The sequence below is a fragment of the Xyrauchen texanus genome, chromosome 11, assembly GCF_025860055.1.
Source record: "Xyrauchen texanus isolate HMW12.3.18 chromosome 11, RBS_HiC_50CHRs, whole genome shotgun sequence".
Classification (NCBI taxonomy): Eukaryota; Metazoa; Chordata; class Actinopteri; order Cypriniformes; family Catostomidae; genus Xyrauchen; species Xyrauchen texanus.
In genome coordinates, this window is record NC_068286.1 from 40,659,722 (window position 1) to 40,677,235 (window position 17,514).

At 37.8% G+C, this 17,514-nt stretch overlaps 1 protein-coding gene across 1 annotated transcript in view; it reads right to left on the reverse strand.

The window, feature by feature from the left end:
- Positions 1 to 1,416: 1,416 nt before the first annotated feature.
- The window catches only part of LOC127651774 (zeta-sarcoglycan-like), a 337,374-nt gene continuing 321,276 nt past the window's right edge, over positions 1,417 to 17,514 (reverse strand). The window contains exon 8 of the mRNA XM_052137782.1: positions 1,417 to 1,614. Coding sequence (XP_051993742.1) covers positions 1,417 to 1,614 — 198 coding nt within the window. The remainder of the gene's footprint in view (positions 1,615 to 17,514) is intronic.

The following is a 17,514-nucleotide window of genomic DNA, read 5'->3' on the forward strand; positions in this document are numbered from 1 at the left end:
CAATGTATCAAGAAAACATTTTTTATGTTTTCTTGATATCGTTCAGGAAAATGACATCACTGAAACAGGTCTATAGTTTCCCCTAACAGAACATGGTAATGGTTTTTCCATATTGATTTTTCTTTTGTATTATTATTCACTGGGAGAACTTTTGTAAAAATTCTAAATCATATTTTAATGTACCCAAGTTCAGAGGTCCATAGCCTTAAACACTGAAGATAGAACTGTAAATAAGGTTACAATTATTCATAAACTTCGAGTATTGTTGCAGTACATCATGGGCAGGGAGTAACCAAAACACTAAAAGGTAATGGTAAAAAAAAAAATACCAAAATACCAGAGTTTGGAAAATATTATGGCATCTATTTTTTTGATTGGCAGGATGAATTTTAGTCTGGACCTAAACCCAATTCAAATTTTTGTTTGGCTGTTAACAAGAAAGTGTATTAAAATAAAACACAAATTCTTTAAAACATTAGTTAACTCACCATAGCACATGTAAACATGTCCATGAGACCTAAACAATGAAAACGAAATGTTACCAAGCATTCTTGAATACAAAATTCTTAAAATAAACTTTCTCTTTCTATTATCATTTATTAATGTTGTTATATACATGGAATATTCTTGTGCTTTTTGTCCAAAAAACAAAACAAAAAAAAGAATCATACAAGGATAAATTAGTTTTTTCTCTCTCTGTCTTCATCTCTGTTTATCATAGTATCTTTTTGATCCATTAACTAAAAGAGAGAAGAGGTTTGTTCAGTCCATTTTCGTAGCAGAGGTTTGTCTTACTGCACATGGCGGGACAGTAGCAGGTGATGTGCTTCACTAACAGTAGCAAAGGCACCTTTGTAACTTCTTTAGAAAAACACACTCTCGTTTGTGGGTTGCCGTGCGTGTGCTAATTCACAAGAGCAGTTCAGCGTCCCGGCACACATTCACAATCCTCCGCTGAGTCAGATGTTCATACAAAAATAAGAGCAACAAAATGAGAAAAGACGAGAGTTTCTGCTCCATTTACAGATTGGGAAGATGTGGCTTCAACTGAGCCAATATAAGTCTAATGATTCCTGATTTCTGTTTAAGAGAAAGGAGACAGAGGAAGGGGAAGAGGAAGAGGAATTGGAAAGGAAAAAAATGAAGGGAATGGGAAAAGGAAAAATGGATATTAAACGTGAAAAGAAGAAAGGGAAGGGAAAACAATGTGACAATGTGAGGACAGTGTGAAAAATGGATGGATGGATGGATGGATGGAGGGATGGATAGATAGATAGATAGATATACCAACATAAAAAAGGAAAGAAACAGTGTTCAGTGGAGAGAGGAATAAGGTGGAGTAAGGAAAGGGGCAAGAGAGGAAAGGTGAAGAAAGGCCTTTCTGGTGCTGGGTGGTCCATGGCCCACCCACATTTCTCAGCTCCAGAGACACACACTGTTGGTAGTCTGGCAGGTAGAAGAGCTCTCTGCAGGGGACAAATAGAGCTTCCCGCTGGGACATACACACACCTCGTACACAGTCTGTTTGGGGTACGTGGTCCCTGGACCAAGCAAAAGGTCCACACTCCCATGTGGAATATTTCCGAGACGGATTGAGTTTGAATTTAGAAAGATCTGCAGAAAAGAGAGGAAAAAAAATACAAGAAGACAGACATTATAATCACGGGCATCAGAAAAAGAAATATAATAATAGCTATTTAGTTGATTCAGCATTTCCTAAATGACCATATCATTATGTAAGACATAGTTACACAGTGTTGTTTCACCCATATATACACAGTCCATTCACTAAACCATCTGATGAATATATCACACAAAAATGGCAAGCACTTTCTTGATTTGGTAAGCTCTAATCTGATTGGCTAGCTTTATGCAACTTCAAGGAGGTCAGGATGCACAGGGTCTCAGTCCATCTGGAAGGGCTAGGCTGCTACAATGAGTGCTTAAGATTATGAACTAATCAGGGGATTTCCCAGGTAGGTGAACTTACTAAACAGTTGCACCACTTTTGCATGTTGTATTTCATCGCAAAAAACGGCGTCTTATTCACTATTCCTGCAATGTAGTAGAAGTATGCGCAATCAGCATTGAAATAGTGCATCTTAAGTATTTAAACTAAGTAATTGTAATTAATTTCCGCACAAACATGCCTTCTTTTAACACAAATTAGACTCACCATATCTGCTGCTTCGTAAACAAAACTCAATGCAATTTCCACTACACCATATACATTGGGCTATTACCACCCAAGGAAAGCAGGTGGCAAACGGAATTTTATTTAAAAGCGATCCGTTTACATTTTCATCAAATAATGATCAAATGATGGAGAACCATGTAATAACCTCATATCTCCAGATACGCTGTGTAGTCAAGTGCACATTCTGAATTTTAAAGTGATGATTCTGGTGTCTTGGTCTTAGTAGAGGAGTGAAACATTAGTGGAGTTATGCCAGATTCTGGTGGTCCACTCAGAACTGGCCTGCAAGATAAGAACTGTGCCATGCAAATTGCATTCAGCATAGATTTTGTGGGCACGTTTGCGCTGTTGCCTGATCTACATAATTCCTTCAGTGTATTGGCACTAAACCAGTATGGACAGCACATGCAAATAAATGGCCCTTTTACTGGGCACAATCAGTACTTGTATGTTCACAAAGTCTACATACATTTCAGCTATTTTTCTCTTGTTATCTGTTCAGTTGATCATGCCCCAACTATTGCAGATAAGCCTGCCCCTAAATTAACCATAAAAACAAAATGAACTGTGATGCATCACTTTACATGCTGGTCGGACTGTCTCTTCTTGTATAAGTGACCAGTTCTTTGCCAGAAGAAACTGCAAAGTGGACCATATTTTATGCCTATAGTCAAAATTATAGCTAGAACACAAGACTACTTTGTCACAAACCTGACACATTAGTTACCTCTGAAGAACAAGCACTCAATCTCCAAATTTGGACCAGGAGAAAGGACATCAGCAGAAATATGAACTACAGTTCGTTCAAGTTTCGTCTGTTTGCTTTTTGATTTATGAATTAGTTCATTCCTGTATTTATCAGTTCCAAAAAGTCTGTTGGCTCTGACAGCCACAAAAGGCCAAATTATCTTTTACCATAACTCACACGCTATGGGTGAGTGACAAAAACAAAGAGGAAAGAAGAGAGAGAGAGAGAGAGAGAGAGAGAGAGAAGACTAATATGCCAACAAGGAACTAATGATTGTAAGTTATGGTATCTGAGGTGTTGACAGGGCATATCTCTACAAACATTTGCACAAACAAGCCCCCGCAATGCTTTGCTGTCAGCAGGACAGCGTGTTGATGTTTTCCCTATCTATCTCTCACTTTTTCTATCATTGTTTGTCTGTGTTAGCTTTTTGCTATGTCAGCATTTCATTTCTGTCTCATAAAGTTTCCTGCAATTTCAATAAAAAAAAAAACCTTCTGGAAAATCCAGCTTAAACTGGTTGCTGTGTTTTGGAACATGGTAGCTTGTCCAAGCAGGTCAAGAGCTAGTCCAATCTGGTAATTAGCTGGTACAAGCTGGTCATGAGCTGGTCCGTAGCTGGTCGCTACCATGTTCCAAAATCCAGCTTGTCTACTTTGAGTTGGTATGACAAGCTGGTAGCTGGTCTAAGCTGGTCTCCCTGCTTGGACCAGTTCATGACCAGCTTGAACCAGCTAGAAACCAGCTACCATGTCCCAAAACACAGCTACCAACTTAAGCTGAATTTTCCAGCAGGAAGCTACTATCAACAACTGAGTTTTACATGTCCTCACGTGAACTCCCGTACATGAAGGGCCTCTTTAGAGTGGAATACAAGAATCTGGTATAATGCTGAAGTGAAGTGAGTGAAACTGTGAGTGTTTACTTCCAGCGACCAGCATTAAATACTACCCAAAGACAATTTACCCACATATGTTTGTTTGTTCCACTACAAATGATGATATGTGTGCAATGGGTGCAACATAAAAGAAATGTCTTGGAGTATAAATGCAAGTCTCAAAATGTTATGAAAGGCATATTTACGAAGAACAGCACGCTAATGCTAACATAATGCTAACTGAAATGTATGTTTAGTATTTAAGGGGGGCCAACGACTTTGTACCAAAACCGTCATGAAATCTATGACTTAAGGCTTTCTGAACACTTCCGAAATATTTCCCAGTGTACAGAGTGAGGAAAGCGTTTTCTGGTTGCATTTGAGTTTACTTAAAGTCCACTTGAGTAATCTAAAGCTCAAAGGCTGTATGTTATGCTTTCACATCAGTCTTTACCCTCAAGGTGTTGACGAAAATCCACATGGACTTCCAAGTTTCATAAAATCCTTAATATTCTCAGCTGTCCTCGCCTGACAGATCTCACACAAGCCTCTGTTTTGACAGCTTTTTTGGATTCACAAAATCACAAGTTTTTAAGTTAAGTGAAGGTCCCTGTTGTGTCTTCCTTTTTTTATTCTATTCAATTTGTATTCAATGTTAAAATAATGTATCCTGTCCTTAATTTGAAACATGCATAGAGAGTCATTTGTAAGTTGAATCCTCTGGAAAGTGTAACTTGTCAGATTCCCTGTTGACTTTTGTTTTTGTGCTTTTATGTTGGAATTCTTGTTTAGTTTCCTGTTTCCTGTGTTAGTTTTGTAGTCCTTGTAGTTCTTTTCCTTTATTGATTCTCCCTGATTGTTTCCCCAGGTGTTCCTTGTTTCCCCTTGTTTGCTTAAGCCCTTGGTTTGTCAGTTTTTGCAAGTTTTGTCTATGCTTGGTTCACTTCCTTTTCCTCTGAAGTTTGCGTGTTTATTTTTCAGGGAACAGGGAATATGACAACTGAAAGAAAGTGTATGGCTCTGAAGTGCTATCAAATCATTGCTCAAGCCCGACATAGCAACACTGGCTCAACCAATAACATGATTTTTTTCCTATTTATTTTTCCAATAGGGATATCTTAAAATACTTCATATAAAATTTCTAAACCATGAATCAAATGTACCATCTACAAGGTGAAACACAATATAACAAATTTTGATTAAAACATTTGACAAAAAGATTACAACTCAGGTCTACAACAGAGGAGCATTGAGAATTACAGTCAAACTGAAAATTATTTCTGACAATGATCTGAAAAAACGATGTTATTGATTTTATATATTGAATGAATATATTGAAAGTTTATTGCAAAATATTTAATATTTACAAATATATAAGTAGGTTGAGTGTACGGAGACCAAATCGTTTGTGTCATTTACTGTGCATCATAGAAGTGAGTGGTTGCTGCTGGGCACTTTTGCTGTGAATTGTTTGCCATGATTCTCTGATAGTCGATTTTAGTCCTCAGGAACATGGGTATCAACAGCATTTGTGGCATAATTTTGATTACGACAAAACTCTTGGTATTTAGGGCTGATCTGGCGGTAATGTGTGTATGCATGTCTAAACTTTCTCACTGGGCATGTTTTTGTTTTGACGTTTGACAGTTATCATGTTTTGGCGCACATGGCACATCTCTACAGAGCCAGTCTCACGCTGACGCATCTTGTTATTAAACTCATCTCTCTCTCATCTTCTCATTACCTGCTGCATATTTATTTCTCCTCGTTTCTCCAGTTCTTTTCTGGATTTTCTCCTGAGAACTCTTCTCTCTAGTTACCCTACTTACTAAGCAGATACACTTCTCTATTGTTTTTGCTGATCCCTATTGCTCACTTCCTGCATGGCAAATATTTCTGAAATGCCTCTTGGAAGTCCAATTTTTCTGATCTCTTTCTCCTCGTGTTGCCAGCCCAGTCTGTGCCTCCTGTGTTCGCTCTAGACCCGGTGGACTGGTTGGTGATCCCTCCTCTATATCTCTTCTCCGTGGTCTGCTTTGCCTAGCTCTGCGAGTTCTACATGGATCAACTCTGCTTCGCCCTGTTATATGTCGGCATTCTCCATCTTGTCTGAGTATGGACATTATCACTCTCCTCACGGGTCGGGCCCGGGACTAGGGAACTGCTGCCTGGGAGATTAAATTACCATTCTGCAGGTTTCCCTGCAATACAATTCGAGCAATTTAGGAGGGTAGACTACGGGTACAAATCCCAACCTGCTTCATCATCGTTACCATTGTTTCCTGATCATGAACCCGATGTGGCGGTCCTCGGCCCACGCATTTATTTTATAGCATGTTTTCTATGCTACTAGTTTCAAGTGTATTTATATATAGAATAAATGACTGCACCAAGTAGAGGGACATAGTTTCACTAATAATTTGTTTATTTTGCACAAGGCAATACACAGTTTTAATTATTTTGGTGTTATTGGAATTCATAACAATTCGATGCATGCACATTAGCGCATTTTAAGTAGTTAACACCTAATTTGCTTATCAGTGTGGCTATTGTGATGATGTTATTAGACACAAATTTTACTGTATTCACCTGTTGTGTCTACATTAATTACAGTACATTAGCCTGTATGGCCATGATTTATTGCCTTATTACATTAGCTAGTAGCTCATGAGTCATGCAAGTTAGCAAGACACAAGTTAAATATAGTTGTCTTTTGGCTTTTGGTTAATTAGCAGTAAAGTCAAGGTACATACAGGGCAGCTTAGTCTTTTTGTCTCGACAAAGTCTTATCTCCGACCTGATATTTCGATTTTTTTATTCATTACATATATTTGTTATAACAGAGATAATATATATAGAATATTTATAAAAATAGAAAAAAAACAGAAAAAAGGGCACTTAGGATCCTCTCTCGAGGAAAAAAATGGCATGTGCTCAAGCCCCCTTTGATGTCTATGTGTGCATGTGCCTGAGCTCTACTATTATTCTGACATTTCACATTCTTAAAATAAAGAAGTGATCCTAACTGACCTAAGACAGGTAATATTTTCTAAGATTAAAGGGTAACTAAACACCTGCTCAGAGTCTGACTCCACCCACTAGAAATATTTGAAAATGCTGGAAAAGTGGGCAGACCCCGGCGGGGATAAAGGGAACGAACCGAGTGCGGTGCTGGGGGGGCACCTGAGACTCGTAGTGACGGATTAATTGACAGCTGCTGTCAGACTCTATGTTATTATTATTCCTCACACGGTCGCAAGATGACATGTACATGAATCTGGCGTGGTGAGCTGGAACCTGCTTACGTCACCTGTCACCGCTTACGTCACGAAGTACCGCAAACAGCCAATAGGAAAATTCAACTGCAGTAGCCACCGTTCAACCTGAAGAGGGCAGCACTCAGACGTTTTTACACCATATATTGTAGAATTAAAACACTTTATACACAAATGTCAAAAAAATTACTTGAATCAATAACCAGTACTAATAAAGCCCCATGCTTACAGATCATTAACTAAAAAAAGTTGGTTTAGGGTTTAGTTACCCTTTAAATGCCAGAAATTGTAAACAACTGAGTTTGGCCTAGGTGTATGTAATCTTCTGACTTCAAATGTATATTGCTCTGATCAGTTACTTCAGTGACTCATTTAATAATCATCTGTCAATCATCTGCTCTTGGGTCCTCGCCTGTTTTGCTGAATCCTAACAAATTCGTTCCTTCTCTTCTTTAAAGAAAGCTGGGTTTCAGTGAGGCACTTACCGTTGAAGTGAATGGGGCCAATCCGAAAGCATTAAAACATAAATTGTTTAAAAAATATAGCCACAATACATAAATAATATGCGTGTTAACATGATTTTAGTTTGATAAAATCACTTACAAACCATTTCTGTATAAAGTTATATCCAATTGTATAACTTTGTTGCCTTGACAACATAACGGTGTAAACCCTAAATCGACTATAAAATCAACTATTAAAACAACTTTAAAGCTGAAATAATAAACAAGTTTTATCAGAATAATTAGTGTAAGCTCTTTTATAAAATGATAAGCTTTACGTTCCTGCTTTTAAACCCTCCAAAAAAATTGGCCACGTTCACTCCCATTGTAAGTGCCTCACTGTAACTTTTATTTTGTTTTTGTTTTTTAAAGAAAAGGAGGGACGAGTCGAAATTATTTTCATGGTAATCAATATTATGACACAAATGCTGTAGATTGAGCTCAACTTGTATTTAACCCGGAATATTCCTTTAATGATCAATTCCTCTATGTAACAGGATAAAAAAATAATATTTTATTTAAAGTTTGGATGTGTGAATTCCATAAAATAAGGCATTTGGTTTTATTAATTGGGGTTCGAGGGCTTCCCACCTGTGGCTGTTTATGGTATTGCAGGCATTGTATTTTGTTCGTCTTCTCTTGCCGTACTGCAGCAGATGCAAGTGTAAATGCTGTAGGTATGTACGTTTTTTTTGCACTCAATGGCCCTGTCCCAAATGGCACACTCCGGACTTGTGGACTTCCTCAGAGGCCACACTTCGGTGACGTCATGTAGTGCTGACTTATAGGGCCCCTCGCACAAGTCCACAAGGGCGCATTGAGAAGTATTTTTGGGACAGACTCGATCGTGAAGCGTGGTTATTGTTGGACAGGAGGTGCAGGTTCGGTTCGGGGAAATATGCTGCCTATTGTTGTTGTTTTTACTATTGTGTTTGCGAGATGGCTTGCCATGCAGAGAAATCACATTTATACGCTCCGACGTCGTAGAAGACAAGATTATTTTTCATGCATACAAATGCTGATGTTATGCACGGAGGAAAGGGTAAGCAAGTAAATGTTATTGACTTTGTAGATAAACATATAACTTGTCAAAAGTCGTTAATGCATTAAGTCATTATTATTTGATTTACTGTTTAATTTTCTTTTTCTTTATATACATATATATATATATATATATATATATATATATATATATATATATATATATATATATATATATATGTATTTTATATTTTTTATGTGTACCTTGTTTTTCTTATGTCGTTTTTAATTTACAGGTTTAAATATCCATACTTCACTTACATATGACTCAGTAAAGCCCTGCCATTCGGTTCTATATAATGAATCGTTATGCGATCAGCCTATTATTCAGCGTGCTATTACTATGTTTGAGACATCAACCACTGGTCGATGACCATAATGTTTGTATAAACTGTAGGTAACAACTGGTAAAATGTACACAGTCATAAAAACCATAATGATACATACACTTAAATATTTTCTTCTCAGCCATGTTATCAATTGTCTGTGTCCGTGAGCGAAAGCGCTCTTCACACCAGTTGTCTGATTGGCCTTTCGCAAGGACTCCTGGGTACTTGAAGTGCGTGAAGCCTGGATCTATCGCGGGCTTCGCGGAAGACCGCTTCAAGGGTACAAAGGGGGCGCTGCTGAGCACACTTCAGAGCGTTAAAATGCTAAATGGGACGGCCTACGGACTCGTAGACTCAGCGAGCACGCGCAATTTAAGTCCATGAGACCGAAAGTCCGCATGAAGTGCGCCATTTGGGACAGGGCGTAACTCAATAACAAAATAATTGTGATAACAATATGTTTTAAGTTAATCTTTTCGATGCAGTTGCTTGCATAAATGGATTTGAACATATATAATTCATTTAACACTTAAACATGGTTGTTAAGATGGTTATAAATGTATTGAATTTCCTTGTATGTCTCACGAGTGGGAACAAGTTCATTTCTGTGGTCAGTGTTTTAACATTCTGACAATTATTTAAATTATGAGTTGAGTGAATGTGTAATTTCTATTTTTCTAGTATTTTATGAATGTCTGCAGTAATCTGTTGTCAGCCAACCTGATTTGTACTGTTTCTGTCAAAAAGGTATGTTGCGTTCGTGTTCATTTTGTTATAAATGTTAATGTATTTGTCAATTTATGTTGTTTTCCTATTATTGTACGCAATAATAATAGTTGTTTATTTTATATGAGTAATAGGAGTTCTGCTGTGCAGCAGATGCAAGTGTAAATGCTGTAGTATTTTATTAATGTCTGCAGTAATCTGTTGTCAGCCAACCTGATTTGTACTTTTTCTGTCAAAAAGATAAACCAAAGTTGGAAGAGCTCCACGTGTGAGTGTGTCTGTCCACATCCGTTACATCTATGAAAGAAATGATGGAACTTTTACTTCTGGATAAAGTCTGTTGCACTGTATTCCGTCTGGTGGTGCACAAATTACACATGTCACCTTTAAGTTGTTGTATTTTTCCTCTAAATGCTTTTATCACACTTCATCCCTTCATTGCCAAATAACTGAAATTCTTTTTTGGCATGGAGTTAGTCAATATGTACTCAATGTCAGTGTCACCTAATACCAGTGAGTGCCACCTTGGCCCAAAACCGACTCACAAATCCCATCCCATTTTAAACACTCCCTTGTATTCTGCAAAGAGACAAAATTCTGGAATTCTCTAAGATGTGGTGTCTTTAATGAAACCTCCTGCTGACAGCTATCACAACCCCTACTGAGAGACAATATGAAAGCGAGAGGGAGAGAGAGAAAGAGAGATTTTCTCTCTCAGAGTCGTGGAGTGAGACAGGGCTGTAGTCTGAAACCTACACTATTCAATATTTATATATATATATATATATATATATATATATATATATATATATATATATATATATATATATATATATATAAATAATCAATGAACTGGCAAGAGCTCTAGAACAGTTTCCAGCACCTGGTCTTACTCTACTAGACACTGAAGTAAAACGCCTCCTGTTAGAAGATTATCTAGTGCTGATGTTGCTCACAAAAGATGATCTACAGCAGCATCTAAACTTACTGCACAATTTCTGTCAAACATGGGGCCAGTCAGTTAACCCCAAAAAGACAATAATAATGATTTTCCAAAAAAGACTCAGTCAACAAGAGCAACATCATAACTTCAAATTAGACAACATGACCTTAGAACACACTCAGAACTACACAAACCTTGGAATAAACATCAGCAACACAGGAAACTTAAACAAGGCTGTGGATGACTTGAGAGACAAGGCACGAAAAGCTTTTTATGCTTTTAAGAAATTGATCAGAATTGACATCCCAATCAGGATCTGGCTTAAGATAATTCAGACGGTTATAGAACCCATCACACTCTATGGATGTGAAGTCTGGGGTCCACTCACAAACCAAGAGTCCACCAAATGGGACAGACACCTAAAAGAGACCCTGCAGGCAGAATTCTGCAAAAATATACTGTGAGTACAATCAAAAACACCTAATAACACATGCAAAGCAGAATTAGAACTGTACCCACTAAAATAAAAAAAAGAGCCAATACATGCCCACTTAAAAAAAATTGTGATCAACAAACTCTTCACCCAGCTAGACCAAATCAAATTATTAAAACACAAAAAGAAAAATATCTAAAACATTGGACAGAAGCAACAGCTCAACAAAGTAAATTGGAATGCTATTTGTCCCTAAACAGAGAATATAAACATAAAATATAGTCACCAACCATAAACCCCATGTACAGACTCAGTGAACATAACCTCACCATAGAGATGGGCAGACACATACAGACCTGGTTACCAAAATAAGACAGGCTGTGCCCCCACTGCACTCAACATGAGTTGAAACAGAACTGCACTTTTGAACAACATGCCCTAGTTAAGCACAAATTAGGGAAAATGTTTTCAAAATTTCACAACCCATTACAAAATACTTGAGATACATCACAAGGACAAACTTTCATAGCAGAGAAACTCCAGCAAGTAAGACAAATTTTTTGATTTTTAAAACACATTTATTACAATTGATTACTTTTACCCAAAATTAAATTTAACAGCTGACACTCTCTCCTTGTATATTTAACACCAAAAATGAAAGTTTGCAATGAAAATTCATCAAAGGATTTAAATAAGTTCTATAAAACCTCAAATAAATGTTTGAGTCTATAACAATGCATATAAACGTTAAAAACAGTCTCCATTTGAGAGCAAAAGGGACATTCTTGGCAAAACATCATGATTAATCACAGATATAAAAGCATTTACAGCAATAATATAATGTAAAATTATCCACTGCAAATCTCCTTGTAAAACGTTCTCCAATTTGGCTTAACAACTTAACCCAAATCTAAAACAGTTCACCAGGGTTTATCAATTCTCCCATTTAGTGCTCTTTTATTAAAACATTTAACACATGACTTATACATTTGTTTTGCCATTCACTTCTTCAAAGTCCATGTCCATACATTTTTCTGATTCCAGAAAAATTCCACCATGCTCCTCTAAATTAGGTGAAATCAACAAATTTTTGAAAAAAAAAAAAAAAATCTTTATCATTGGGAGTCATTTCTCCATCACAATATTTCCTGAATAAATTGGTATCTTCTACTGTAAGAAGAGTCTGTATCTTTTGTAGTTATTTTTCAACCATTCGAGTGGATCTAACCCACAATTGCATTGCATCCACTTCATTAAGATCTGGTCCTGCCAAATGTATAAGTTGACAAAGAGTTACCACATTAGCATTTATAAAGATTTCAGTCAATGAAAACGATGCACTTGTTATATCCAGTCTTGCACCATAAACAAATGGCTCTTCCAGAAGCCAATACCAGTATGTGGCATTTTTTTATCCTTTGGAGTTTAAAAAGACTACTGTTGATACAAATTTCAGAGTGACGTTACTCTGCTTACATTTATTATATAATTTACCATCTATAAATAGTATTAATGTTAACAAATTATACATCTTTTCAAGGGTCTAAGGGTTCAACATTGATATCCGATCTCTGTTTCACGATAGCAATGCTCCAGAAACAGCAATTGTTTTATTTGTGCCAGGAGTACAAATGAAAATGTCTCGGGTTACATGTGTAACCCTTGTTCCCTGAAAAAAGCGTAACGAGACGCTGCGCTGCTAAGCGCTACGTGGAACAACCCTAATTGTGACCTAGCTGAAATAGTCTGTGTAACACGTAACTGAACATTGACCGGAATTTATAGCCTCGGCTGATGTAATCATTAGATGCACCTGCAGCCAGGCTATAAATGGATACGTCACCAGGTGTCGTCAGATACTTCTTTTTGAAGAGCAGTCCTGGGAAGTCCCAGTGCGGCAAAGCAGCGCAGCATCTCGTTCCGCTTTTTTCAGGGAACAAGGGTTACACATGTAACCCGAGGCGTTCCCTTTACAAAAAGCTTCACTATGATGCTGCGCTGCTAAGCGCTACGGGGAACGCAATACCCACGCCGCCGCACTTGGGGCTGTCCGGACCCCTACGGTTGTGCCGTGTACTCACAAAAACGCGAGAGGTCTCAGACATGAGCTTGAGATGTCGACTCATAAGAGCCCGGAGTAGCATAAACATCTAAACCGTTACATTTTGATGAATGTGTGAGGAGAGGACCAGCCTGCCGCATCACAAACTTGTTTAGGCATGGGCTGAGATGTCGACTCAAGGGCATAAGAGCCCGGAGTAGCAAAGCATCTAACCCATAAAGTTCGATGAATGTGTGCGAAGAGAGCCCGATCGCAACACAAACGTGTCATAAAAACTGGTGAATGTGAGCGGAGAGGACCAGCCTGCCGCATCACAAACTTGTTCAGGCATGAGCTGAGATGTCGACTCAAGAGCATAAGAGCCCGGAGTGCAGAACATCCAAACTAGAAAAGTCCAATGAATGTGTGTGGAGAGGACAACCTGCCGCATCACAAACTTGTTTAGGCATGGGCTGAGATATCGACTCAAGGACATAAGAGTCCGGAGTAGCAAAGCATCTAGCCCATAAAGTTCGATGAATGTGTGCGAAGACAACCCTATCGCAACACAAACTTGTCATAAAAACTGATGAATGTGAGCGGAGAGGACCAGCCTGCCGCATCACAAACTTGTCCAGACATGAGTTTGAGACTCGGGGAGAAGTAGAGGAGACATTGCGCTATCAACAGAGGCGAAGAGGTCCTCTTCTGCCCTGTAAAATCTACCCAGATCAGTTCCAAGTGGAGGGAGCCCTAGCACTAGAAATGGTCTCGATAACCTCAAGAGAAAACCCTGTGAACCTCATTTGGTACCCTTAGGGGCCAGACATGAAAGGTTTCACAATTCGGGCCAAGGATGAGAAGGTCCTCCCTGATCGGAATCGCCCAAGGCGAGCCGTCGAGGAGAGGAATTAACTCCGAGAAACATTTCCTGTTCGGCCAGCGCAGCGCCATTAATAGGAGGCAAGACCCTTGCTGGTGAACATTGCCAAGACTCCTGGGAGCAGAGAAACCGGGGAAAGAAACGCATACAGACACATTCTGGGTCATGTATATGTCTTAACGTCTAGACCCAAGGGGGCTGGGTGATTTCAGGGAGAAGTGGAGGAGACATTGCGCTATTCATAGAGGCGAAGAGATCCTCTTCTGCCCTAAGATCTCACCCAAACTTGTTCCAAGTGGAAAAATCCCGGCATTTAAAAAGGTCTCGATAACCTCCGGAGAGAGCCCTGTGTCCCTCAGTTGGTACCCTAAGGGGCCAAACATGAAAGATTCCACAATTTGGGGCAGGGATGAAATATTGCCCTGTGCCTGAGATAGAAGATCCTTCCTGTTCGGAATCGCCCAAGGCGAGCCGTCGAGGGAAGAGATTAGCTCCGAGAACCAAGCCCTGTTCGGCCAGCGCGGTGCTATCAGTAAGAGGCAAAAACACTTGCTGGCGAACTCTGGGCAACTACTACCTTAGAGTGGAGTTCTTAACTCCCCCGTTGGTATTTTCTGAAAAAAGAGTTTCTGACGACACCTGGTGACGTATCCATTTATAGCCTGGCCGCAGGTGCATCTAATGATTACATCAGCCGAGGCTATAAATTCCGGTCAATGTTCATTGACGTGTTACACACACTATTTCAGCTCATTCAAAATTAGGGTTGTTCCCCGTAGTGCTTAGCAGCACAGCATCATAGTGAAGCTTTTTGTAAAGGGAACATGCAATATCAAAATGGGACTTCATACATTTCTTGCAGGAACCTCATTTTTCGTTAGATCATCTTCAAATTTGAAATGTAACTTCTTTAGAGTTGTGGCTTTGTGAAAATTGTATTTCTGGGTTGTACTGGCACTTTCATTATTGTTTTTTTAGATTATAAAAACAGGTTCAGCTTCTCTAGCTTTAAAAAATAACAACATTTATTAATTCTGTAGTTAAAGCCCAAAGTGTCTTTCAAAAGATACTACAAATGTGTCCATACTCCAAAGGGTCCAGTAAATACAACCATTTAAGTTCAGATATGTCATTTTCATGGTTTGTGTTCAAAAAGGGGGTGCATCAACAGGTTAAAGAAGTTCTGATAATTTTTTTTTAAATTCACCACATTTAAAGTTTTTGGATCCAATAAAAATAAGGATTTATCCAGACTTAGACCTGCAACAGTTCTTAAAATAGCACTTGCCACTGGTCTCCAACTTACAGACTCTGGGCCTATCAAGAATTGTTGGATAAATTGTACTTGAAAGGTCACCGTCATGCTTTGCAAAGGCACAAGTCCTTGTCCACCTTCTTCTTTTGGGAAGTACATTATGTTATGGAGCACCCAGTGCATTTTATCCCATAAGAAGTCTATCGATATTGATTGGATCTTAGCAAGAAAAAGTGGTGGCAGGTCAACACAACTCAGCCGATGCCAAAGAGATGAAGCAACAAGGTTAATTATGATAAGGGTTCGACATCTATAAGACAGTATTTGCTTGATCCACTTCCATTTATACAAACAGCCCTTTAAGTTCTCAGCCATCTCTTCCCAATTTTTTAATTGAAAAGACTCATCTCTTAAATATACTCTCAAATACTTTAAACCATCTTTTTTCTACATCAGACCATTTGGGAGTTTGGAGTCACTGTTATCCACTCCCCACTAGCTTAACTTTTTACCCAATTAAACTTTGCAGCAGATATCATCCCAAAGTTTTCATTAAAATGTTCACATCATTTTACTCTTTAACAATAACAATATTGTCATCGGCATTACTGATGTAACTCAAGTACTTTCAGAGTTCATCAAGGAGAGGCCTTTTACAACCCTTCTTAATCTGGGCAAAAGTGATTCTATTGCCAAGGTGTAAAGCATGCCTGATAATGAACAACCTTGCCTTACACCACGCTGAACATTAAAAGGAGCACACAAACCACCATTAATTTTCCACATACTCTCAATGTCATAATATAATAGATTAATATAGCCTTTAAAAACTGAATTAAAACCAAAGGCATATAGATTCTTCCATAAATAATCATGATCTACGCAGTCAAATGGCTTTTTTTGGTCAAAGGATATCAATACAGAATTTACACTACAAATCTTTGAAAAATCAATCAAATCTTGAATAAAAACATATTATCAAATAAAGTTCGACCAGGCACACAGTAGGACTGGTCAGGATTAATTATGTCCTCTAAAATTTCCCCTAATCTAATCGCCAATACTTTGGACAGAATTTTACAGTCAGAGCACAGAAATGACACTGGTCTCCAGTTCTTAATATCACTTGAATCTCCTTTCTTTTTTTTTGAAGGTGAGTAAGAACTGCTCTCTGACTATTCAGTGGTAAAAAAACATGAACTAAACTGTCACTAATAACGTCAAGCAAGTCCTCTCTTATGATGGCCCAGTATGCTTTATAGAATTCAAAGGGAATTCTATATATCCCTGGAACATTCTCATTCTGCATACTCTGGAGAGTTTCATACAGTTATTTTAAAGTAATTACTTTACTATGTTTTGCATTGGCACTTTCAGAAATTTTTGGCAGATCTTATAAGAAGATGTGATTAACATCTTGATCTGTCCTATTATCACGAATACAAATATTTTATAGAATGTTACTGCTCTTTTTCTCAATTTAACTGGGTCTGATAAAAGAACCCCAGTTTCAGAATGTAAATTCTGTATATACCATCTTTGACTATTCTTTTTTCTAATCTGAAAAAAAAAAAACTTTGATGGAACATAAATCTGCTCCACATTCTGGAAACGTGATCTGATCAATGCCCATTGTGCCTTTCTTTTATATAAATCAGACATGGCTTATCTTTTCATAAAAAGAGAATATAAATGGTCTTGATTTTCTGTTTATTGAATTAAAACTTGAATTTCTAAAATAGATTTTTCTAAATTCTCTTTAGACTGAGTAAAACATTTTGTGACATTTAGAGCATATTGTTGACATAATTGCCTAATATTTACTTTCCCAATATCCACAATATACCACAATAAGTGGTATAAAGATGGATCCCACCATTCATGTTAAGAATAAAACTTATATTTTTGTTCTCTAAAAGACTTCCAATAAAACATAAAAACACATTTAAACAAACACCAACAAAGTCACATTGAAATGCCAATAGGGACTATTTAGCTTAACAGAACTTACAATAATTTTACACACAACCAAACTATGTTCAGAGAAACCTACTGGAACAATTGAGCCATTTATGAAGAAACTAAGATGATGTTTGAAAACATAAAAACTATCCAATCGTGCCATTGACAACAAATTGTCACGAATGCTTGTCCATGTATATTGTTTAACATTAGAATTAAAATGTCTCCACACATCACATTCACTCGCATTCGCTTCTATCAGTTTTCAGTGTGAAACTCTACAAAAATTCTATTCTATTAC